We start from the raw sequence: 23,996 nt of genomic DNA, 5'->3' as shown, positions 1-23,996 counted from the left end.
TTATATAGCGTTGTAGATTTACACAGCACTGTACATACAATTAAAAAATTGATAAAAATTAAACCTGCCAATGGTACAGGATAATAACAAAATACATATAAAACATTAGATGATGATGATGATAATAATAATAATAATAATATTTATATCCCTCCTCTTCCATTTGGGGATCAAGGCGGGTAACAAAAGAATTTATGCAGTATACAATATAAAAACAATAAATAGCATTGGATAAAATAAGCAAGCAACAAATTAAAAACATTGAATATCACATAACAAAGCAAATATCAAATAACAATCAGACAACAGGAGTCTCCTCCTTTGGAGGTTTTTAAGTATATGCTGGATGGCCATCTGCAGGACATGCTTTGGCAGTGAGTTCCTGCATGGCAGAAGGAGGTTGGATTTGGATGGCCCTTTGGGATCGTCTCTTCCAGCTCTACAATTCTATGTGGCTGTCCTGGATTGGTGACCAAATTCCACTCTCTGGGTCCCATGTACTTGGATGGAGGTATTAGTTGCTCTCTTGTTCTGCGATCAATGGCACTTAGAAGAGCTTCTCTGTGAGAATGAACAAGGAAGAAGAAGAAGTTGGCAATGTCTGTCTACTTGGGCCCAGTCTGTGACAGTTCCTTCCAGCTTCCAGCCCCGGCTTGCATTCCAAGCATAACGCTGGCTCTCTCTGACCTAGCTGGTGGGAGTTCTGCTTTTTGCCAGGCCTGCAAGACCAGCTTTGTAAAGCTAGCATACTTTTCAGGGCAGGCTGTGGGATTAGCAGCATTTACAGAAAAGCAGCCTTCCGCCACAATTTTGCTGTGCATGAGCGGGAGAGAGCAAAAACCCCTTTATGTAAAAGAAAGTGCGATATATGTTTTTCAAGTCAACTGTGGACTCTCTAGGAAAGCTGCTCTGAATGCAAATGCTAATCCGTGGATGTAACAATGATGCTGGCCCTCTCTCTTCTCTATCCTTGTCCTTCCTTAAATAAAATGATGCCATGATGTGATTGCCAGCAGTGTGGCACGTTGCCCTTAATAACACAGCTATTAATTGGAGCGCTTTTCAGAAAATGGCAGTCAAGTGCCAGGTTCAGGCAGAAGGAAGTGTCATTGTTATTTTGCTTGAATTACCATTAGCTGGGATATCTGAGTGTTTGGCTGTCAATGGTGGGCTTCAAATGGCCAAAGCGGAACCAAAGTATAGGACAAGGGATCAGCTGGTCTAGCAAGTTGACAGCCTTTGATGCAGAAAACAACTTCGCCTCCATGTGAGTTTCTTTGCTGTCTGTGGCTGAAGGAGGCAGGGTCTTTCTGAAGAGAGAAGGGTGCAAGAAGATGAGCCTGGTTCTGCAACTGTCTGAAAGCAAGTATGTAGCCTGGTTGGGATGACCACTAGGCTTTCTGTGTGTGAATGTGTGTGTCTTCAGTTGGAAAAGGTTAAGAGGTAACATGATAGCTCTGCTTAAATATTTGAAGGGGTGCCATATTGAGGATAGAGCAAGCTTGTTTTCGGCTGCTTCAGAGACTACGAGATGGAGCAATGGATTCAAACGATTCTAACTATTCATACTATTTAAAACATGAATTATTAGCGGCTTCCAGAAGAGGCAGTCAGCTTTTTCTTCCGTCAGAAAATAGGAGTCTGGCGGTCTCTGGGACAGAAAGCATTGGGGCCCACCCTTGTCACAGTGAATCACATTCATCTAGGAAGCGATAAATTACTGTATATACTGTAATACTGTATACTCTTGCATAAGTCTAGAAATTTTAGTAGAAAAATTGACCCCCCCAAAACTGAGTTGACTTATCCATGGGCCAGTATAAGTTCTGTATTTTTAACTCTTTTATATATAAAAATAAACCATCTCTTTATGAAAGGCAAGAGTGACATCTGCCCTGGAAGCACTGACCCCCCCCCCCGCCCCACTCACTCATCCATCCGGCCATTAATGTAAGCACAAACATGCTTGCTGGCATTTGGTAAGTTTATTGGCATTGTTTTCCTTTGCATCATCATCTAGTTTCTTACTTCATGCCCCTACGTTTTACCCTTGACTTATCCATGGGTCATAACAAAATCGATAATTTGGCCCCATAACCTGCCCTCAACGTATACATGAAGTCGACTTATAGTCGAGTATATACAGTCTCTTACCTTAGAGTAAGCAACTGACAAACATGTTGTTGGGAGTGACTCCAGATGTGTTGGTTTCTATCAGGAAGAGGGAGGGAGGTGAGGAAGTGATTCCCAAACTTTGGTCCTCCAGAGGTTTTGGATTTCAACTCCAGAGTTGCAGATCATTGGCTAACCTGGCTATGGCATCTACGAGCTGAAGTCCAAAACATCTGGAGGACCAAAGTTTGGGGAAATGGTAGTAGAGAATCAGCTTGACTCTGCCAAGATGTCCAAAAGCTAATGGCCAAACCTTACATTAGGCTATAACTCTGGGCCTCAACAGGGGGGAATCTGTGTTGGTATTTTCACCACTGGTCTCTTTTCCTTTACAGTAGTTTGAATCCACTGCTCCATGTCCCATGCAGTAGCAGAAAACAATCTTGCTCCATCCTCAATATGACATTCCTTCAAATATTTAAAAACATAGCTTTCATGTCACCTCTGTTTTTGAGGTCATAATGCTACTGTATTTTCTCTCTATATGCGCATGTTCTGGTGGGCCAAATAACCTCCCTCATGGGAAAAGTGGGAGCTTTAGGAAACCAAAGAATGCTACGACTGAGCTGGTAAGATAATAGTTTGGATATGAGAGTCAGGCCTCTCATACCATAGATGTACATAAGGGGAAATAAGGTAAAATCTTTTTGTCTGTGAACTCAATGTGTCAAAACATGAGGCATTCTTCAAACGTTTTTGCATGAAATGCGTCACTGCGATTTCTCCGCACGGCTCTGAAGGACGGAAGGCCCAGTCACTTTTCTGTCGGGATGCCTGCCCAGGAAAACAAAAGGCTGTTTTGTTCTTGCGCTTTTTGGTTAATAGATCTCTCTCTCCTAATTCTAGATATTGCTTAAAGTGCAGTCCCCTCCCACTTATTTTAGTGGAAAGAAGAATGGACTTTAAAATGGAAAGCGGTATTCTGTGGGGCAAAGAGCCAGCATGGTGTAGTGATCGACTGGGACTACACAAGACCATGGTTCAAATCCCTGCTTGGCAATAGAAAGCTGTGTTTTTAAATATTTGAAGGAATGCCATATTGAGGATGGAGCAAGGTTGTTTTCTGCTACTGCACTGGCTGACCTTAGGCAAGTCACACTCTCTCCAACTCAGAGGATGGCAATGGCAAACCACCTTTAAAGAAACTTGCCAAGAAAACCCCATGATAGGTTCACCTTTGGGTTACCATAAGTCAGTAACGACTTGAAGACGCACAACAATAACACAGAGAGTAGCTAATGGGGTTCTTTCTCCAAGTGCGTTTCCCATTCTGCAAGTTCAGGGTGCCTGAGTAGTTGGGTATCTTGACAACTCAAGGATGCGGCCAGAAATGGCAACCCTATCTCTAGATGGTCTTTTGTCTCCTCCATAATGCGTAAATGGGGGGAGTCTGTGTTGTGACTTCCCATCAAGGATTTTCTGTCTTTCCTCCATGCATTTTGCCTTCAGCTGAAAAAGCATGTACAGGAGAGGGCAACCAAAATGGTGAAAGGTCTGGAAATCACCAAGCCCTATGCGGAGTGTCTTAGGGAACTGAGTAGGTTTAGCCTGGCGAAGAGAAGGTTAAGGGGTGACATGTTAGCCCTGTTTAAATATTTGAAGGAATGTCATACTGAGGATAGAGCAAGCTTGTTTGCTGCTGCTCCAGAGACTAGGATATGGAGCAATGGATGCAAACTACAGGAAAAGACATTCCACTTAAACAGGAGGAACTTCCTGATAATAAAAGCTGCTCGATAATGGAACACGCTCTCTCAGATTGTAATGGAGTCTCCTCCTTTGGAGGTTTTTAAGCAGAGGCTAGATGGCCATCTGTCAGGGATGTTTTGATTGAGAGTTCCTGCATGACAGAATGGGGTTGACTGGCTGGCCTTTGAGATCTCTTCAATTCTATGGCTCTAAGCATAACTTGACTGGCGACCATGAAATCTGAGGAAGTAGACGTAAGTCTACGAAAGCTGATGCAACCAACTTCTCTCTTTCAGTTTGTCTCAAAGATTATGTGGGATCCTTTTGGGTACTGTTTTTCCTGACTAACATGGCTATGTCTTTGTATGACATGTGGGGACTCCATGGCACTGTCTGCGTCTAGTGACCACATCCATCTTTTTCACTGTTTCTAAACCTTTCCACAGGCTGTTTTGTTCCTTTTCTGGCCTCCAGTTTCAATTTTAAAAATCCCTCTACTTACTGCAAATTGTTTTATAAAAAAGAAAGACATGATGGACCTATTTCTCTCACAAACCCCTGTCCTGTTTTTTCCAGAAACCTGAGGCAATGGGCCAGGCAGCCTGCTTCAAAATTCTCTTCACGTTGACCTTCTCTCGGCCTCAGCCCAGAACCTGGCCAGCGGCCGACCAAGGATTAGCAATCCTGGCTGCAATGCCTCTGAGGGCCCCCTTGAAGGCCTCTAGGCTTTGGGGGAAGGCCAAGCAGAGTCCTTTCAGCCTTCCTCTAGTGCCTTCTTTCCAAGTTTGCTTTTCTGTAAAGTGTGAGGCACACACATGTGTTTTTAAAAACTACAAGTTGAGTGTCCCTTCCCCAAAACACTTGGGACTAGAGCTGCTTTTGGATTTGGGGATTTATTTATTTATTTATTTGCATTTTGGAATGCCTGTATTTAATTGCACTGTATGCATTTACAATTGCCATTCCATTCTCACGGGCTTGACATCCGCGATCTTGAATGTTCACTGAAGAGCAGCTTCCATTAAATTCATTGGGGCACACCCTTGTGGCGCATGGCCTGCGTGCGCTCACAGGCACACATCCCATTCATGCTTATGGGGCTTGACTATCGGTGAGTCTCCATGTTCGCGGGGGTCTGGAATGGATCCCTCACAAAAACGGAGGGCTGACTATATACAGGTTGAGTATCCCTTATTTGAAATACTTAAGAACAGAAGTGTTTCACATTTTGCATTTTTTCAAATTATGGAATATTTGCACATACATATTGAAATATCTTGCAGAAGGAACCTAAGTCTAAGCATGAAATTCCTTTATATTTCATATACAGCTTATGGGAGAGTGTTGGATTATGACTCTGGAGACCAGGGTTCAAATTCACCTGCATAGTCATGAAACCCACTGAGTGACATTGGGCAAGTCAACACTCTCTCAGCCTCAGAGGATGGCAAGTAGCAAACCCCCTCTGATGAGACTTGCCAAGAAAACCCTTTGATAAGTTTGCCTTGCAGTCGCCATGAATTGAAAGTGACTTGAAGGCACACAACGACAACAATGCACCTTTTACACACATACCCTGAAGGCAGTTTTATGCCATCTTTTAAATAATTTTGTGCAAGAAACAAAGTTTGCATACACTGAATCATCAGAAAACAAATGAGTCCCTTTTCTGCCACCTATGAGAAGAGTTTTGGATTTTGGAGCATTTTGGATTTTCCACTTTAATTTCATTTTAACTGCTGTCGTTCCATCGTGGAATTTATAGTTTGGTGAGGCACTTGAGCTCTCTAGCTAAGAATCCTGAATGCCCCTCCCTGGACTACAAATCCCATGATTTCATGGGATGGGACCATGGCAGTTAAAGTGGAATCATAGCATTATAATTGTGTAGTGTGAGAAGGGTCCCAGATTCACCAATCTACTGATCCAAAAAACAAGGGTCTCCATGGTCTGGCCACTTCTGGACCTTCTGTCATGAGAGCCAGGTGTAAACATGGTGGTTTTGGTTAGTGTTGATACCCCTGTGCCTAAAATATCATCTTTCCTTAGAATACAGTAGCTGTGCCCATACAGGTTGAGTCTCCCTTAAGCTTGGGCCCAGAAATGTTTTGGATTTTGGAATGCTTGTATTTGCATATAGGTATATAATGAGATATATTGGAGATGGGGCCCAAGTCTAAACACAACATTCATTTCTTTTTCATATGTACCTTCTACACATAGCTTGAATGCATTTTGTGTAATATTTGTAATAATTTTATGCATGGAAATCTTCATGACTAAAATGTTCCTCCTCCTATTTGAATACAATGTGATCCCACCGCATGTGATTTGGAGGAATTTGAGCATTTTGTGGTTACCTGGGAACGCTCCATAAACTCTGGGGGAAAAGGCTTCAAGGTTTTTACCAGAGTATTCACAAGTAGCATGGCACAGTGGTTTGAGCATTGGGCTACAACACTGGAGACCAGGGTTCGATTCCCTGCTGGGCCATGAAACCCACTGGGTAATTTTGGGCAAATCACACTCTCTCAACCTCAGGGGAAGGCAATGACAAATCTCCTCTGAAACAATCTTGCCAAGAAAACGCCATGATAGGTTTGCCTTAGGGTCGCCATAAGCCGGAAACGACCTGAAAGCACACAACAACTGTTCACGAGTATGTGCATTATCAAATGTGTGGCTATCTGTCTGCTTCACATGGATTTGGGTGGCTGCACATTTTTTGCAGGGAGAGGGTGGATAGACACAAATTTGTGCAGGACACTGACAACAAATGTTGATGCGAGTGTGTGAAAATCCTCAGCAATTCGCATAATGCAGTTACTTGTAGACGTTCCCAAAATTTGTGTACACTGAACCATCAGAAAGCCAAACATTATCTCAGCCACCCATGAAAAAAGTTGTGGTTTTTGGAATATTTCAGAATTCTGGATAAAGGAGACTCAAGCTGTACTTGCAAAGATGGTTTATCATGAGAGAAAAGTGATAGCTATGTCTGAGAATTAAGCCTTCATCCTCTATTGTAAGAGGCTAGTGCAAGCGTACTGGTTAACCAAGTGGATGTTTAGTGATCTACTTATAAAGGTTTGGTGGTTTCCTATAATCCCAGGGATCTGTTTTGATCCCAGAAAGGATTTGGAATTTGAATGATATGTGAGTCTGTATCTTTTAAGATTGGCAATGGTAATCAAGGATGGCTTTCCGCTTTATGAGAATCCCAACTTTTACCTTTAAAAAGCAAACAACAATATACAAGGCAAGTTTCTAGTCCTCAATACATGTGAGAAGAAAGGTTTGTTTGTGTGTGTGTGCATTCGTGTGTATGTCTGTGCGATGAATTTCCCAGGGTCAATTTAAGCGGCCTCTGTGTTCTTTTTTCTCTCTACCATAAATATTTTTGGATTTTAAATACATTCACAAATAATATTGCCCCAACAATTATTGGAATTAATATTTTCACCATCACTACCCTCCATGGCTCTGGTCTCTCTCTCTCTCTCTCTCTCTCTCTCTCTCTGGCCAAAACATGCGAAATAAGTAAATTTTAGACAGAGTTGCTTCATTGGCTTTGTTGTTGTTGTTGTTGTTGTTGTGTGCCTTTAAGTTCTTTCTGACTTATGGCGACCCTATCACAGGTTTTTCTTGGCATGAATTGTTCAGGGGAGGTTTGCCATTACCATCTTTTGAGGCTGAGAGTGTGTGACTTTCCAAGGTCACCCAATGGGTTTCATGGCCAAGCGAGGAATTGAACCCTGGTCTCCAGAGTTGTAATCCAACATTCAAACCACTATGCCACACTGGCACCATGCCTGTTATGAGCAGAATGTGTGTCACCTTTTCTTGGTCTTGAATTTGAGTGGCCAAGTCCAAAAACGTTGACCTTTTTTTTCCAAGCTCTCTTTCTGATAAATGACTTGCAGAACGTGGAGTGATGTTTTTGCTGAGCTTGGGAAAAACTCCTTTGGACATTAACTGGGAAGGGTTTTTGCATATCTTGCCTGATGTCCCTTCTCAGTAAGAAGGGATTTCTCCAGGGTTTTCCTGAGGAAGAGCTGAATTTGGAAATGCATGCATGGAATGAGGCGAAGGCTGGTGGGAAGGCAGTATCTTGTGGAGGGAAGAAGAGGCGATTTAGCTTCCCAGCTTGTAACCGTTGCATCAATTAGTGGAGTTTGCACTTCTGTCACTCCAGGCAGCTGTTCATTTCTGACAATGGCCCTCTCTGGGAATAAAACTGGGAGGATGGGCAGGACCGAAGTGACCTTGAATGCCTCCGGTAATAGACTAAGGCGGCACTGCCAGGACACTGCTAGGACTGGGCATCCCATGGCTGTGACAAATTTTGTCATGGGTTTCTCGGCCGCCATTCCTCACTGCCTCAGAGAAATGATCAGCTGGGCCCTTTCTTTGGGGGGAAAAACACATGATAAAACCATGCATGTAAAGAACTGGTGGATTCTCTCTCAGCATCTCTGGTTCAGAGCCATATAATGTTGTTGTTGTGTGCCTTCAAGTTGTTTCCAACTTATGGTGACCCTAAGACAAACCAATCGTGGCGTTTTCTTGGCTAGATTTTGTTCAGAAGAAGAGGTTGACTTTCCTCTGAGGCTGAGTGACTTGTTCAAAGTCACCCAGTGGGATTCATGGCTGAGCTGGGAATTGAACCCTAGAGTGCATGCACAGAAATCATTCCTGATGGTGCTTATGTGCCAGCTGTGATAACAACTAAATAGGGTTAGCATTTATTTACTTTAATGGCGACCAGGTCTAGCTTCACAAATACCTTCCCATGGAACACAATCAGTCATTTCCTTTAAATGGATTAGCTGTTCAGTAGACATAGGTATGACTAATTTATCTACAGCTTGCCCTCTGAAATGAGGACCTGTAACTTGAGGCCATTGGGAGTTATAGTTGTACATCTTCTTTGCCTGCAGGAGTTTCCAAGTTCACGCCCAGGAGTTCCATTTCCAAAGGCTCCAGTTGTGGTGCTGGAGAAGACCCCTGCTTGGGATGTTAGTTAACCACTGCTAGTCAGAAAACTGGACTGGATGACTTTATAGTCTAATTTGTATTACCTATGAACCACAGAGAGTTTGCTGTTGGTTACTAAAATGATGTGAAAACTTCTGACCGTAAGCATAAGATGAATGATGGAGTTGTATGATGAGAAGCTGGCTTCTGCCAGTGGTAGTTGGCCATGACAATGGGGTCTGTGTTTTCCAACCTGGATTTTGGGAGATGTGATCAAACATCTGAAAGTCACCAGTTTAGGAAACGTATCTGAAGGGTACCAGGTTGAGAAACCTTCTCTGTGCATAAGTACTGAGCAATCATATAAGGTGATGACCACTGCTGGAAATAAGAGAACTGGACAAAACTGCATCTTGGCCTGATTACAGTGTAGACATTTTTTAGGGGAGGAGTTGAGACATCTAGAACATCTAGTGTTATCTAGAGCTGAGGCATCTGGAACAGAACAAAGGTCCTCCATTATGACTGATGTCTCAAGATGTTGGCCAAGCTGCCTGACCAGCACACTCACTCACCTGAGTTTGCTTTCAGGAACCAAGGCATGTCAGTTTGGCTGGTAGCAATCTTTCGTGTGCTGGTGGTGTCCTTGCGGCTAGGCTTCTGTTACTGTGCCCTGTTTCATAATATGTACTGACAGCCAACTGCACTTTCAACAAACAGCTTTAATAATTCTTATTTTCCCTCCCAGCTCCCCCATCCCAATCTGATTTAATCAGGTTTCTTGGTTTCTCTCTTCTCCCGTTGCCCATCTGTCCCTGCTCCAGTCCACAAATCATTAAAAAAGTAAATCTAGTTCCCTGTCACTAGTCTGAGCTGTTCATGATTCCCTAGGTCTTGTCTCTGTAGAGGCCAGCCGCAAAATGTTAGCTGATGAAGCAAGTTGGAGAGAAGGGAGAGAGACCGAGGAAGAAGGGAGGAAAAGCATAGCTTGCCATATCGAGGGAGAGAACTTGGATCAGGGTCAGATTATGCAATGATTTTTTTTTTTGTGAGCAGCTGCTAGCAAGAAAGGGAAGCCAAAACCCACCCGCTCCAGATTGTTCCATCATTTGTTCGTATTCTTAGAAGAAGCTCAGAATACAGTTTAGGGCTTATCTTTGTAATTAAGACTGTGGCGTTATCATTCCAACATTGAGTTTGTAAGACCATTCTTTGGAGACAGCTACTTAGAGCAAAGCTTGGTTGAATTACCACTGGATTCAGTTGCCTTCTTGAAGCAGGAACGTGATCCCATTTGCAGATTTAAGCTCCTGAAATTATATTGGGTGTGCTAAATAAAAAGCATTATATACAACTTTCTAGCCCTTTTGATAATCAGTATTCAGTGGGCAGGAAATATTGCAGTCTGCAGCATCTGACAATGGGGCAGCAGGAGGACTCTCTAGCCATCAGGTCAGGCTTCTGTTGCCAGTCACAATGTCTAGGAAAAATGCAAAACATTGTGCAAAAATAAGCTGATCTTGCCATCTTTGCTTGACTTGTTTTCATGGCTCTTAACCAGCTCACAGACCCACCAGTCTTAGATAATTTTCACAATACACAGTACTTTGATACCATTTTAACTGCCACTTTAAGTGCCAAGACCCCACTTTATGGAATACTGGGATTTATAATTCTGTCGGGTATTTAGAATCTTGCTCTTGGCATCTGCCTCTCCTGTTTCCACACCTCTCTTTACTTGTCCTCTTCACCTCTAGACTTCTGTGGATGCCTCTTCTGCAGTAGTCACTCTTCTGCAGCGGTTTGGACTTTTGTCATTTCCTCTGGATGCCTAGAATTCCAAAAACTTGGCTTGATGCAAAAACCTCATCTGCTTTGTTCAAATATTTGTTAGTCAGCCTTCACAGTGGCTGTGAAGTCATTCAAGCTTACTATCTACCACAACACACACACACCCAAGATGTACTTAGTTTTCTTTTCTGAAGCTCCTGGCTTCATATCCACTTTTAGTTTCATCCTCTAGTTTGCCTTTTTACTATTCTTCTCCTAGAAGATTAACTTATACCTTGTCAAATTATTCATATATCTGGTCGAATATTGTCTACCTTGACTGGCAACAGTTCTCAGGAGCTCCATTCAGATAAAATCTCTTTCCCATCGTCCTCTAAAAAAGTAGAAGGAGTCCCCTTGACATGAATGTCTAGTCGTAACTGACTGTATGGGGCAGTATTCATCTCTGATTATAAGCCAAAGAGCCAATGTTGTCCAACAACTGCTCTGGTGGTCATGTGTCCAACATGACTTCACCGAACACTGTTACCTTCCTAATGAGAAGTGGTACCTATCAATCTATTTGCATTTGCATGCTTTTGAACTGCTAGGTTGGCAGAAGCTAGGACTAGTGATAGGAGCTCACCCCATCATGCAGCACTTAGCCTTAAATTGCCAATCTTCTTATTTTCCGATCATCAGAACTGGCGCCTTAACAATTTTACCAGAAATGCCAGGGATTGCTGGAGTGCCCTGTGCCTTGCCAATGCGCTAAGTAAGAGTTTCCTCCACCCAGGCAGAAATCTGCCCCCACTATAATTTGAACACATAATGTTTTGAGCTGGAGTCTGCTGCCATCTCAGCATGAAGACAATGCAATGGTTTTCATTATGATATTAGAGTAGGTCAACCAGTAACAACCAAAGACCATTCTGCCTCCTGCTGCTGTGATATTAGAGTAGGTTGGCCACACCAGCCCTTTAGCAGATTATGATTTAGCTGTCAACAATACTAAGGTGCACATACGGGGGACCCATGTTAGTTGAGTTTCTGCTGAAATAAATCTTGAGTAAAATTTCTTTGCTTTCTGTTGGCTTGATTTGTTAAAGCATGCTCAGACATGCACATAGGATCCACTGTGAAGGAGCAAAAAAATGCTGAAATGCTTACTGGCTGGGGGGTGCCACTCACTAGTCTGTCCTGCCCCCCAGCTACCCAATACACACCCTGATGCCACAGCAATCTGGCAAGACACATGTTGCAAAAAAACCCCCAGGAAAAGTCTTTTTCTCCTGAAACTGCAGAATAAAAAGTTTTTTCCTAGATTGCATTACCACCTAAACGAAACACATTCACTGTGAAAATGGCCATACGTTGTATGTTTCAACAGCACCAAAATCAAAGTGGGTATGGAATTTTTTTTTGCTACTGTAGATCCAGCCTAAGGTGCATATCAGGCCTCCTTTACTTTCTCAGGTTTACTGTTGCTGCTACTTGTTTTGAAACCTCAAAAGGGTTCCTTCCTTCCTCCTCCTTGAGCCAATTCCCTGCACTTCATCAAAGAACCTTTTCATCTCTCTCGGAGTAAAGAGGCGGCTATTCTTTCCAGTGGCTGGGTTGCTACTAGAAAGTTTCTTCAAATGTGACTCAGAAGTTTTGGAGGTGATACTTTGCCCCTGGCAGTTTAAAAAAGTAAAACAACAACTGATGGGGGCGGGGGGAGGGAGGGGGGCAACTACCAGCCAGTGTGCTTTAACTCATCTTAATGAGCAATCTTAACCTTGCAAATGAGTCACAATTTTAATGGGTTGCCATTACCTTGCTGGAGATGTGCAAGGAACATCTGAGTGATAGCTACCAGGCTTTCCTTGTGAAGGTCAGTGCTTTTTGTGCTCTTTTTCTTTCATATTACACTTTGGCTGTGAGTGTTCTTTGCCTTACCCTAGATATATGTTGGGGTTGTTAGAAGCAGAAGTTCCTTGCTTTGCCAGTCCTGGATTAAACATCTGCCATCATTTTTTTGAAATTGTTATGTGTTTCAGGTTATGAATGGAGTTGGTTGTTGTTGTTGTTAATTGTTGTTAATTGTTCTTGAATTGATATCGAGTCATGACGACCCTGTGGATGAGACATCTCCAAAGCCCCTTAACCGTTCTCCTCAGGTTCTCCAGATTGTATGCCTTTTACTACTTCTTGCCTGTATTGTTTTGTTGCATTTTACTGAACCTTTCCATTTAGGGGTCTGATTGACACCAATGCTCCATTCTTCCTGACATCAAGTTAAAACATGGCTTGTTATTAAAGCCCTGGGGATTTTGTTTACTCACACTACATGTACATGTAGTTTCCAATTTATGGTAACCCTAAAGCAAACCTATTATAGGGTTTCCTTGGTAAGATTCCTTCAGAAGAGGTTCGCCATTGCCTTTCCCTGTGGCTGAGAGCATGTGAGTTGCCCAAGGTTACCCAGTAGGTTTACATGGTTGAGCTGGGAATCGAACCCTGGTTCCCAGAGTTGTAGTCCAATGCTCAAAGCACTACATTTTGCTGGTACTCTGCCTCTGTGTGGTGTAGGGGGTGCATTTGGAGCATATTTTTGTTCTTGCACCATTTTAGTCACAAGAGAAGTTGTTTACTAAAAGAGAAAGTGAAGAGGAATCCTCAGAGTATATTGGGCCCTTGGTATTTGCTGAGGTTTGGTTCCAGGACCCCCCTTCCATGGATACCAAAATCTGTAGATGCTGAAGTCCCATTATATATAATGGCATAGTATAGTTGGCCCTTTGTATGCACAGATCTTTGCACCCACAGATTCAGTCATCCATGGCTTCTTCCCAGCTTTTTTGGATATTTAAAAATCCAAAAAGCAAACCTTGATTTTGCCATTTTATATAAGGGACACCATTTTACTACACTATTGTATTTAATGGGACTTGAGCATCCAAAGATTTTGGTATCCATGGTGGGGTCCTGTGGCGAAACCCCAGCCCACTATGAAATGATATCCCTTATTTAAAATTACAAAAATCAAGCTTTGCATTTTGGATTTTTTTAATTAAAAATATGTACAAGCCATGGAGCAGATTTTCCCCGGTGGGTCTTAACAGGCATGAGTGAATATAGGTTAGGAAGCAGAGTCTTAGGCCGTTTGAGGAAGAAGAAGACAGGACTTGAGTTTTCATACAGTTTTTCTTCATCTTTCTTTTTTTCATTCTCCTCCTGCTTTTTTCCTGACAGCTGATAGTTGAAAAGACGACTGACTACCCAACGGCCGAGTACTCCTTGGTGGAGGATGTAGCTCTCCACTTCACTTGTTTGATGGACAGACTGAATGAGCAGCGCCTCTTTCAACCAGACCTGTGTGACATTGACATTGTGCTAGTGCAACAGAAGAGTGTCTTCCCAGCCCACAAGGGTGTCCTTGCTGCCTATAGCCCATTTTTCCACTCACTCTTCACCCGGAACAAGCAGCTCCAGCGAGTGGAGCTTTCCCTGGAGGCCTTGACCTCCCAAGGTCTCCAGCAGATCCTGAACTTCATCTACACCTCCAAGCTCTTGGTCAACGTGTTGAACGTCCAAGACGTCCTGAGCACTGCGGCTGTCTTGCAGATGAGCAACATTGCTTCCTCTTGCCAGGAGCTCATCAGCACCCACTCTCTCAGCTTGGCCATGGCAAGCAATATGGCATTGCCACCGGACACCTGCGGCAAAAGCGTCCCGTCTCAGTACTACTGTGACATCAAGCAAGAGATGGATTCTCCTCACCCCAAGATCTATGCTCGGGAAGGGAATGACCCTTATTCAGTGAGGGTGGAGGACGGCACCACACAGGGAGGCAACCAGAACCTCTCGGCTATAGCTGGGAAGAAGTATTACAAGGAGGAGACAGAGGGTGGCCCTACCATTTGCAAAATGGAAGGTGAAGAATCCGAGGTGGACCTGGATGGTCATGGTTCTTACAACCATGGTGAACAGATCATTGTAGAAGTCAATCTCAACAACCAGACCCTCAATGTCTCGAAGGGGATGGAGGGAAAACCCACAGGTGCCACCCAAGTGGCAACCGTTACCACAGTGATTGAACATCCTGAAGAGGAAGGGCATGGTGCCAAGGAGGGTGGAGAGGAGGAAAACGGGAAAGGGGGTGAGGATGAGGAACCTGAAGCAGAGGAGGAAGAAGAGGAGGAAGAGCACACAGAAGAGGAAGATGTGGAAGAGACTACAGAGGAGGAAGAGGAGGAGGAAGAAGATGAAGAGACTGAGGAAACAATGGCTGAGATGAAAACGGAGAAGTTGGGGGCCACTCACAAGCCCAGCAGTAAGTCAACCAAAGCCACCAAGATGGCTGTGTCCTCCCAATCCCAGGAGATGGCCACCATTGCAGTGGTGCTGGAAGAAGAGGAGGAGGAGGAGGAGGAGGAGGAAGCTGAGGAGGAAGGAGAAGACCAAAGAGGCAGGGAGAAGTTGAAGGAGCAAGACGGCCAGAAGGTCAAGCTGGAGGAGAAGCAGCACTACCCCTGCCAGAAGTGCCCACGGGTTTTCAACAACCGCTGGTATCTGGAGAAGCACATGAATGTCACGCACAGCCGCATGCAGATCTGTGACAAGTGTGGCAAGAGGTTTCTGCTGGAGAGCGAGCTGCTGTTGCACCACCAGACGGACTGTGAGAAGAACATCCAGGTGAGGCCTCCTCTGCCCCCATCATGGCTGGTGCATTGGTTCCCCACTGAGATGCCATCTGTCACCACTGGGCAGGGGTGTCTCTAGGGGGTGCAGGGCGCACTCTAATGGTGGGTGATACCACTGGTTCCCAAACATCTGCCTTTTGGTGGAAACAGGCTGTAATGTTTGTCTGCATCCCTTTAAAACACTGGAGCTCAGTGGAAGAGATGGTGTGAGTGGGGCAAAGCCCAATGGGAGAAAAAAGGGGAGGCCTTGGGATTTTTTAAAAACTAAATATTAAAATTATAAATTAATTTTTTTTTAAAAAAATAATTATTTTAAAATTTCCTTTGAGCACACCTTACCAAATTTTCACTTTAACCACCTGAAACTAGGTACATGTAAATACATTTTGGTTGTGTGTATGATATTGTATGATATTGCAACTTAAAAGTGTACTGATATACTCATGTATAAACCTAGAAATTTTAGTCAAAAAATGACTTCGAAAACCTGGATCAACTTGTCCACAGGTCAGTGGACGTTCTGTACTTTAACTCTTATTTTAAAAAGGGAGGAATCCCCTGGTGAAAGGCAAGAGCATAATCTGTCCTGGAAGCACTGATTCCGTTCTGTTCTCTCATCCATCCAACCTTTAGTATGAGCACAAACAGTTATGTTTGCTGGAATTTTGTAAGTTCTTTGGCATTGCTTTCCTTTGCTTCATCCTTTAGATCTTTTGTTACATGCCCCTAGGTTTTACCCTCGACTTATCTACAGGTCATATCAAAATTTATAAGTATAACTAGTGATACGATAGCCTTGTGTAAATATTTTAAAAGATCATATGCTGAAAATGGAACAAGTTTGTACTAGAACACAGAGCAATGGATTCAAACTACAAGAGAGATGGAACTTCATGTTCCACCTCAACATTAGGAAGAAGTTCCTGATGGTAATAACTGAGTGGAAGATGCTGCCTCAAAGAGTGGTGGAGTCTCTATTTTTGGAGGTTTTTAAAGAGAGGCTTAATGACCATCTGTTGGGGGGGCTTGGATTGTGTATTCCAACATGGCAGGTTGCATTTAATGGCCATTGGGGTCTCTTCCAACTCTCGGAGTCTATGATTCTATTCTGTGTATGGTGTGGTATTTAGAGGAGATCAACGGAGGTGACACCATAAGTTACCACACTGAGTAACTCCAGCCCTAGTGATGCTGCTGCCACTGGGAGTGTGAGTGGGGTGCTGTGTGTTACTAGAAAGGAGGACAGCAGGTTTTTCTTTCACTGTCCAAGTAGCCTGGTTGCAGTTCACCCAGGGCTGGGAAAAGTTACTTTTGTGGACAACAACTCCCAAAGCCCTAGCCAAGTCCTGTAGCCTTCTGGGAGGTGTCTTGTAAGACAAGAACTTCCGCAAGCCTTGAGGGTAATGGTGCATCAGGAACATTGCCTGGCTATAGCAGATAAGAAGCCTCATTCTAATGACCACTGTCTACACTCTGGAAGGAGCAAGTCCCAGGCCAGCCTTCCTCAATTTGCTGCTCCCCATGTGTCTGCATCTTCCTTGTCAATGTTATTGATAGGAATGATGGAAGCTGTAGTCCTACATACTTCCAGGCTGCTGATTTGGGGAATACTAATCCCTGGCATTCCTCTGTCCAAAAGCTACCGGAGCAATGTATGGAGAGGGATTATAGAGAATTGCTGCTGAGAATAGCATGAAGGTCTTGCTTCAATCTGCTCCATTGTGGGTTCTGCTTCCTCAGAAGTACCCGGTTGCCTTGGTACAAGGGGCAAAATGTGAAATCTAAAGCTATCCTCTGTAGATCTGTAGCACCAACTTTGATCATATAGCAAGCAGCAGGCCATCAACTAATTTCACTTAAACTTTCCTCTAGCTCATTACGGTGTTTTGTTAATAGGGCCGGGTGGAGACCCATATGTAATTACATAGTGTTCACACCAACTTTAATATTGCATGCAATGATATTGCTTTGGTTTCAAGCAAATAACTTGGTGGGTTTTTTTAATAAGCATGTTTCTAGCCTCTAAGGCTAGAGTTGGAAGAAAGAGCCATCTTGTTCAGTAACCCATTTCCCAAAACAGCCAACCAGAAAACTTCTTAGAAGCCCTCAAAAATGATCATAGGGACACACTCCCACCTGTGTTCCCCCACAACTGGTATGTAGAGATACACTGCTGCAGAACATGGAAGTTCTATGTAGTTACCATGGATCCCCGTCTAATTATTATTATTATTAATGATGATTATCAGAATCAGCATCAGCATCCTGCTCCCTCCCCCAACTGGGATTTGGAGCAGTTTACAGCTTAAAAGAACAGCACAGTTAAAAATGGAATTAAACTATCACAATATTAAAACTGATCACTCATTAAAAGAATAAAATACATTTTAAAAAAGATAAAAGTGCTTTAAAATAGTACATTTTACAACAATACAGCACATCCCAGCCCATTCTTTAAAGGCTTTCTGTTTTAAAAGCCTGAGTGAATAAAAATGTCCTAGTTTGCCGATGGAGAGACAACAAAGCGGTTTGAGTATAAAGGTCAAGTGTTCTTCATTTGGAAATGCAAAATCTCCAAAATCCAAAACCACAGATGTGAAATTCATTTATGTTTCATATACACTCTTATACATGTAGCCTGAAGGTCATTTTATGCACAGTATTTTAAATAATTTTGTGCATTAAACAGAATCATCAGAAGGCGAAGATGTCACTATCTCAGCCCATCAGTGTGGACAATTTTGGATTTTGGATTATTTTGGGTTTGGGGATTCTGGATAAGGGAAAGTCAAACTGTTTTGGTTGATGGTTGTGCATTGAAATGGGCTGACATTGTAAAGGGTTATGTACCATTGGTAGAACTGAATCTTCTTACCCCAGACTGATATCCTGGGGGGCTCTTGCTGGGCTGATCTGAATGTTACAAGAGTTTTCGGAGAAGGGATTTGTCATCCTCTTGGCTCACAACTTCCAAGTGTGGCTTTGCCTTTTGCAGCAATGCCAGTTAGTGGCAGGAAGCGGAATTGCAGTCAAAGTGGGTAGTTTGAGTTTTGAGTATTGAGTGTTTTGTGTTGATCAGCAGCTGAAATCAGTAGAACAAAAAATGTGAGTGCCAGCATGGCACAGTGGTTTAGTGCTGGGCTACAACTCTGGAGACCTGGGTTCGAATCCAGCTTGGCCATGAAGGCCCCGGGTGACCTTGGGAAAATCATATTCTCTTAGCCTCAGGGGAGAGCAATGGCAAACCTTCTCTGAATAAATCTTGTCAAGAAAACCCCATGATAGGTTCGCCTTAGGATCGCTTAAGTGGGTTTCCATGACCAAGGGGGGAATCAGATCCAGGTCTCCAGAGTTGTGGTCCAACATTCAAACCACTACACTATGCTGCCTTTAATACCAGAACCATAGAATCATAGAGTTGGAAGAGACCTCCAAGGGCCATCCACTAAACCCCATTCTGCCATGCAGGAAGACACAATCGAAGTACCCCTGACAGATGACTCTCCAGACCTCCAAAGAAGGAGATGCCACCACTCTCCGAAGAAACATCTTCCACTGTAAAGTTGAAGGCTTTCATGGCCGGCATCCATAGATTATTGTGGGCTTTTCAGGCTATGTGGCCATGTTCTAGAAGAGTTTCTTCCTGACATTTCACCAGCATCTGTGGCTGGCATCTTCAGAGAAAGGTGTGGCAGGCATCTTCTGAAGAAGCCAGCCACAGATGCTGGCGAAACATCAGGAAGAAACTCTTCTAGAACATGGCCACATAGCCTGAAAAACCCACAAAAATCTAAGTTTTAGTGGACACTTCCTTCCTCCATAATGGTTTGTGGGCATGATTTCTTTGCAGTGCATAACATGTGGGAAAGCCTTTAAGAAGCTCTGGTCCCTCCACGAGCACAACAAGATCGTCCATGGCTATGCAGAGAAGAAGTTCTCCTGTGAGATCTGCGATAAGAAATTCTACACCATGGCGCATGTGCGGAAACACATGGTTGGTGAGTGACATAAAGGGACAGGCAGGGATGTGCTTAGTGCAAGGATAGATATCCTGCCTGCCAGATGTTTTAGACTCTTAGTTCCCATCAGCCCCAGCTATCATGGGCCATTTTGAACAATTTAGTGAGTTGTCCCAAGTTGCAACACCAACATGGGCTTTAAAGGGCAAACTAACTGAAGAGATAGGTATGTACGTGGATGGATGGATGGATGGATAGATAGATAGATAGATAGATAGATAGATAGGAAATGGGTTATAGACTTTTTGGACTAGAAATGTTTTGGATTTTACATTTTTTAAAAAAATTCAGAATACCTGTATTTATAAACATAATGAGATATCTTAGAGATAGGACCCCAAGTTGCTGGACATAAAATTCATATGTTTCACACACACCTTATACACATAGATTGATGGCAATTTTGTGCAATATTTTAAAATGATTTTGTTCATGGAACAAAGTTTGTATACTGAATCAGAAAGCAAAGAAGTTGCTATCAGCCATCCATGAAGAAAGATTTTTCTGAATATTTTGAATATCAGAATTCTGGATAAGGGAGACTTAACCTGTAGTAATTTTAGCAGGATTATCTAGTTATCTAGTTGTAATTGTAATGGTAAAATGATATACTGTATTTTGTTTTTCCTTTACTCCCCCCCCTCCCCAACAGTCTGGATGTGGGAGATCAGAGTCCTTTTGTGTTCAGCTAGTTAGTCTTCTGCATGTTAATTAGTTAGTCTTCAGTGTTTTAGTATTATGGACTAGTTTTCATTATATATGTAGCTGTATTTTGCTTTCTGTGTCTCTTTTTTAGTTTTCTCTTTCTCTTTTTCTTTCCAAATATTTATGGGTTTGGTTGTGAATTAGATTGTGTTAAAGTTACTACATATATAATTTAGTAAGGTGAGTTGTAGTTGGGAAAGATGATAACCCTTGGTTGAAACAAAAAGCAATAGAAGAAAAGGAAAACTGTGGAGCAGGTGTATTGATTCAGTCAATGAAGCCATAGCCCTAAGTTTGCAAGATCTGAGTAGGGCAGCTATTGAGCAGTACCAGATTACTCACTAATTTGAGGCCCAGATTGCATCTACATTGTAGACGTAATGCAGTTTGACACCACTTTAGCTGCTATAGCTCCATCATACAGAATCCTAGGATTTGTAGTTTTGTGAGGCACCAGCACTCTTGGGCAGAGAAGGCTAAACAATTTGTCAAACTACAAATCCCAGGGTTCCATAGGATGGATCTACAGCACTTAAAATAAAGTGTCAGACTGCATTATTTCTGCAGTGTAGGTGCACCCTCAGAAGGAGCAAGGAGAGGAGAGAACTGCCAGAGGTTGTTGCTTTGCTTTATCGGTGAACTCCTAGTGGCAAATCATTAAGCACTCTATGGTTACAATTGTGTAAAGTCTGGACAGACCACCCCAGTTAACAACATCACTCAACCCCTGCCATTGCCCAAACTCCAGTCAGGATTATGTACACTACCAGTTTAGAAAGGTTGATCCGGGACTTGGTTGCTCTAACAAATTTGCAACTAATCTTCACCCTAAATTTCCTTTTTGCTGTGCTGCCTGGTCATAACTGCAACAGGACTGTGCTTGCTGGATTGTCCAGTTTGATTGCAAAAGAAGGATCTTGACTAGTTGCCCATTTCTAAATTTCAGATAAATCTCCCCACATACAGAGGGTTAGAGTGCTGGAGAGAAAATTTCTAACACATCCTCCTTCTTGAGTCTGCTAGTCAAATGGCAAAAGTGTTCAGATTTATGTCCTCTTGCCAATGCAGTTGAAACGGTGTGTTCTGGACTTTCTTATCCAGCTTTAGACAGTAACCTCTGTTCCTCTTTCCTTGCTCTTTAGCGCATACCAAGGACATGCCCTTCACCTGTGAAACCTGCGGGAAGTCATTCAAGCGAAGCATGTCGCTGAAGGTGCATTCTCTCCAGCACTCAGGGGAGAAGCCATTTAAATGTGAGGTGAGACTAAGCATCCTTTCTTTCCTAAGGGTCAAATGATGCCTTTCCTCCTTCACCCAATTAGCAAAGGCACGGATGACTTCCTAACAAAAAGTAACTTGCAGCCCAGAACCCAGGATTGGAACTCGGGCTCAAGGTATCATCCTTTATTTCCCATTTTGTTTCTGATCTGGATTGGAGACATCATCATATGTGCCAACTTGTTTATTTTTTTAAGTTCAAGCAATAGCTGATGGTGCAAATGGCATTGTGTCTAATTCGGCTCTAAAATCTTTCTGGTATCCAGTGTCCCTCTGAGCACAGTATAGTGGGCTCTCCATATTCACTGATTTTGACATCCAAAAGAATAACTACAATGGGCCCTTGGTATCCACTGGAATTTGGTTGCAGGACCAAAATCCATTGATTCTAAAATCCCATTAAATATAGTGGCATAGTATAATGGTGCTCCTTATATAAAATGGCAAGCTCTGGATGACTGAATGTATGGATTCACTGCCTGGAATCCTTCTTTGGATATGGAGAGCTGATGGTATAGCAGGCCTTCCACATTCACTAGGGTTAGGGTTGCAGGACCCCCATGAAAGTGGGGGGGGGAACCCTACAAAAATAAAAAAAACACTTTTTTAAAATTCTGAGAGAACGCCTCTCTAGGAATCTGAAGGTCCTTCAGTGCAACTCTTTGGCCAAAATCCAGCAGACATTGACCATAGAATTACATTGGAGGAGCTACAACAAATATCTAGAGAAATGTTTCCTCTAGGAATCTCTAAGTCCTCCATCTTGAGTCTGTGATTAACATCTGGCAGAATCGTGCTGGAAGACCTAGAGATTCCTAGAGATAATATATTAATGAAATCTGTGAATAATCAAATCTGCAGAAGTCAAAGCCACAAATGTAGAGGGCTGGCTGTATAGGAAAATAGATTGACTGACCTGTATTTTGCTCGGTTTATTCTGCCGTTTTGTGCCATATGTACCACTGACGGTTCCATTCTAACATGGTGTCCTACCATTTCTCTTTCATTTCCCTCCACCATTTCCACTAAAGCATGGTGGGAAAAGTACAGATCCCCCCCCCCCCCCAAAGCTGTGTTTGATATCCCAGGATCCTCCCCCCAAAAATAAATTGTTATGTACCAAAATGACCTCTGATTTCCACCATGGTTTTTTGAGCTGCCGTGGGCCAGCTTATGCCCAGGAGAGGCCTTTTTTTTTCTGACAAAGAAGGTTAAATATCTCACAAAATGACAAAGCCCAGAACTCTATGGCATTGAGCCATGCCAGTTAAAGCAGTGCCAAACTGCATTAATTTTGCAGTGTAGATGCCACCATACAGCAGGAGTTGTAAAAGCAGTAGCCTAGTTGGCTTGCAATATACTTGTAGAGCTCTGAGCAAGACAAATGGCTTAAAATTGAACTTTATTTGCAACAAACCCTTGACTGAATGTGCATTTAAATTATTCCTTTCATTTGTCCATTGTGCTGAAATTAAGGAAAACTCTTTTTCAACATTTGTACTGTGTTTTCAAGCAACCCTTTGCATAACACATTTGCTGTGCTTTTCCCTTCCAAGAAACAAAAACACTCTTGAGCTCTGGGTGTGAGTCTTGTCTGCTGCTGCTCCAAGGGAAAAAACTTTAGAAGGATCCATCCTATTTCTCTATTTGCAGTGAAGACAGGTTGCCAAGTAGAGGAATTTCTGAAAGGGAACACCAAATGTGGTGCTGCTCAAAGGACTTCTTAGTCATGTTCAAAATGGAGGCTATTTTTGAATTCTTTCAGGACAGAAGGTTGAAAGGTAGAAGGTTGACATGTTCTGGAAAAAGAGAACCTCTGGTCACCTGGTGTACTGGACTAGACAGACCTTTGGTTTGACCCAGGAGGATTCATGATACACTCTCATGTGTCATTCTGTCTCCCTTTTTCTGCTGTATTTATTTTATTCTTCCTCTTTCTCATTCCAGAACTGCAACGAGCGTTTTCAGTACAAATACCAGCTCCGTTCCCACATGAGCATCCACATCGGCCACAAGCAGTTTATGTGCCAGTGGTGCGGCAAGGACTTCAACATGAAGCAGTACTTTGATGAGCACATGAAAACGCACACAGGTACAGGTCCTATCGTGCAGCTGGTTTTCCTCCCTCCTTTCCCACAGTCGCCATCAGCTCTTTTACTTGGAACGTGGTCAATTATTTTGATAAGATTTACACTGGGGTCCAACACATTCTCCCAGTTGAGGTTTCAGGGGCTCCCAGTTTAACACCTCCCAGTGTCTGCCCCTTCAGGTGAAAGGCCTAGAATCCATTCTTTATGAGGAGTGGCTTATGAAGCTGGGTGTGTTTAGCCTGGAGAAGAGAAGGTTAAGAGGGGACATGATAGCCACGTTTATATATTTGAAGGGACATCATGTTGAAGATGGAGCAAGCTTGTTTTCTGTTGCTCCAGAGACTTGGACACAGAACAGTGAATACAAGCTGCAGGGAAAATATTCCACCTTAACATTAGGAAGAACTTCCTGACAGTAAGAGCTGCTCCAGAGATGAGAACCTGGAGGAATGGATTCAAGGTACCAGAAAAGAGATTTCACTTCAACTTCATTTTTTAAAAAATGATTTTTTAAAAAAAAAGACACTCAAAACATAACATATGTACATATATATACATAATATTTTTTCAAAATATCCATTGAATTCTGGGAGATTTTTTTTGCAGCT

General features: G+C 42.9%; 1 protein-coding gene across 2 annotated transcripts in view; it reads left to right on the top strand.

Moving 5' to 3' along the window:
* Positions 1–23,996, top strand: part of ZBTB47 (zinc finger and BTB domain containing 47) — a 35,977-nt gene that overhangs the window by 10,526 nt on the left and 1,455 nt on the right. The window contains exons 1-5 of one of the 2 annotated variants that reach the window (XM_042476084.1): positions 1,319–1,366; positions 13,846–15,288; positions 19,147–19,294; positions 21,163–21,278; positions 23,246–23,390. In XM_042476084.1, coding sequence (XP_042332018.1) covers positions 13,927–15,288; positions 19,147–19,294; positions 21,163–21,278; positions 23,246–23,390 — 1,771 coding nt within the window. In that variant the 5' untranslated portion in view covers positions 1,319–1,366; positions 13,846–13,926. Of the gene's footprint in view, positions 1–1,318; positions 1,367–13,845; positions 15,289–19,146; positions 19,295–21,162; positions 21,279–23,245; positions 23,391–23,996 lie in introns of those variants that run through there. The other variant, XM_042476083.1, reaches the window with a different exon arrangement.

The sequence above is a fragment of the Sceloporus undulatus genome, chromosome 6 (genome assembly GCF_019175285.1).
Source record: "Sceloporus undulatus isolate JIND9_A2432 ecotype Alabama chromosome 6, SceUnd_v1.1, whole genome shotgun sequence".
Taxonomy (NCBI): Eukaryota; Metazoa; Chordata; class Lepidosauria; order Squamata; family Phrynosomatidae; genus Sceloporus; species Sceloporus undulatus.
Note: the sequence above shows the minus strand (reverse complement) of the source record. Positions and strands in the feature narration are given on the sequence as shown.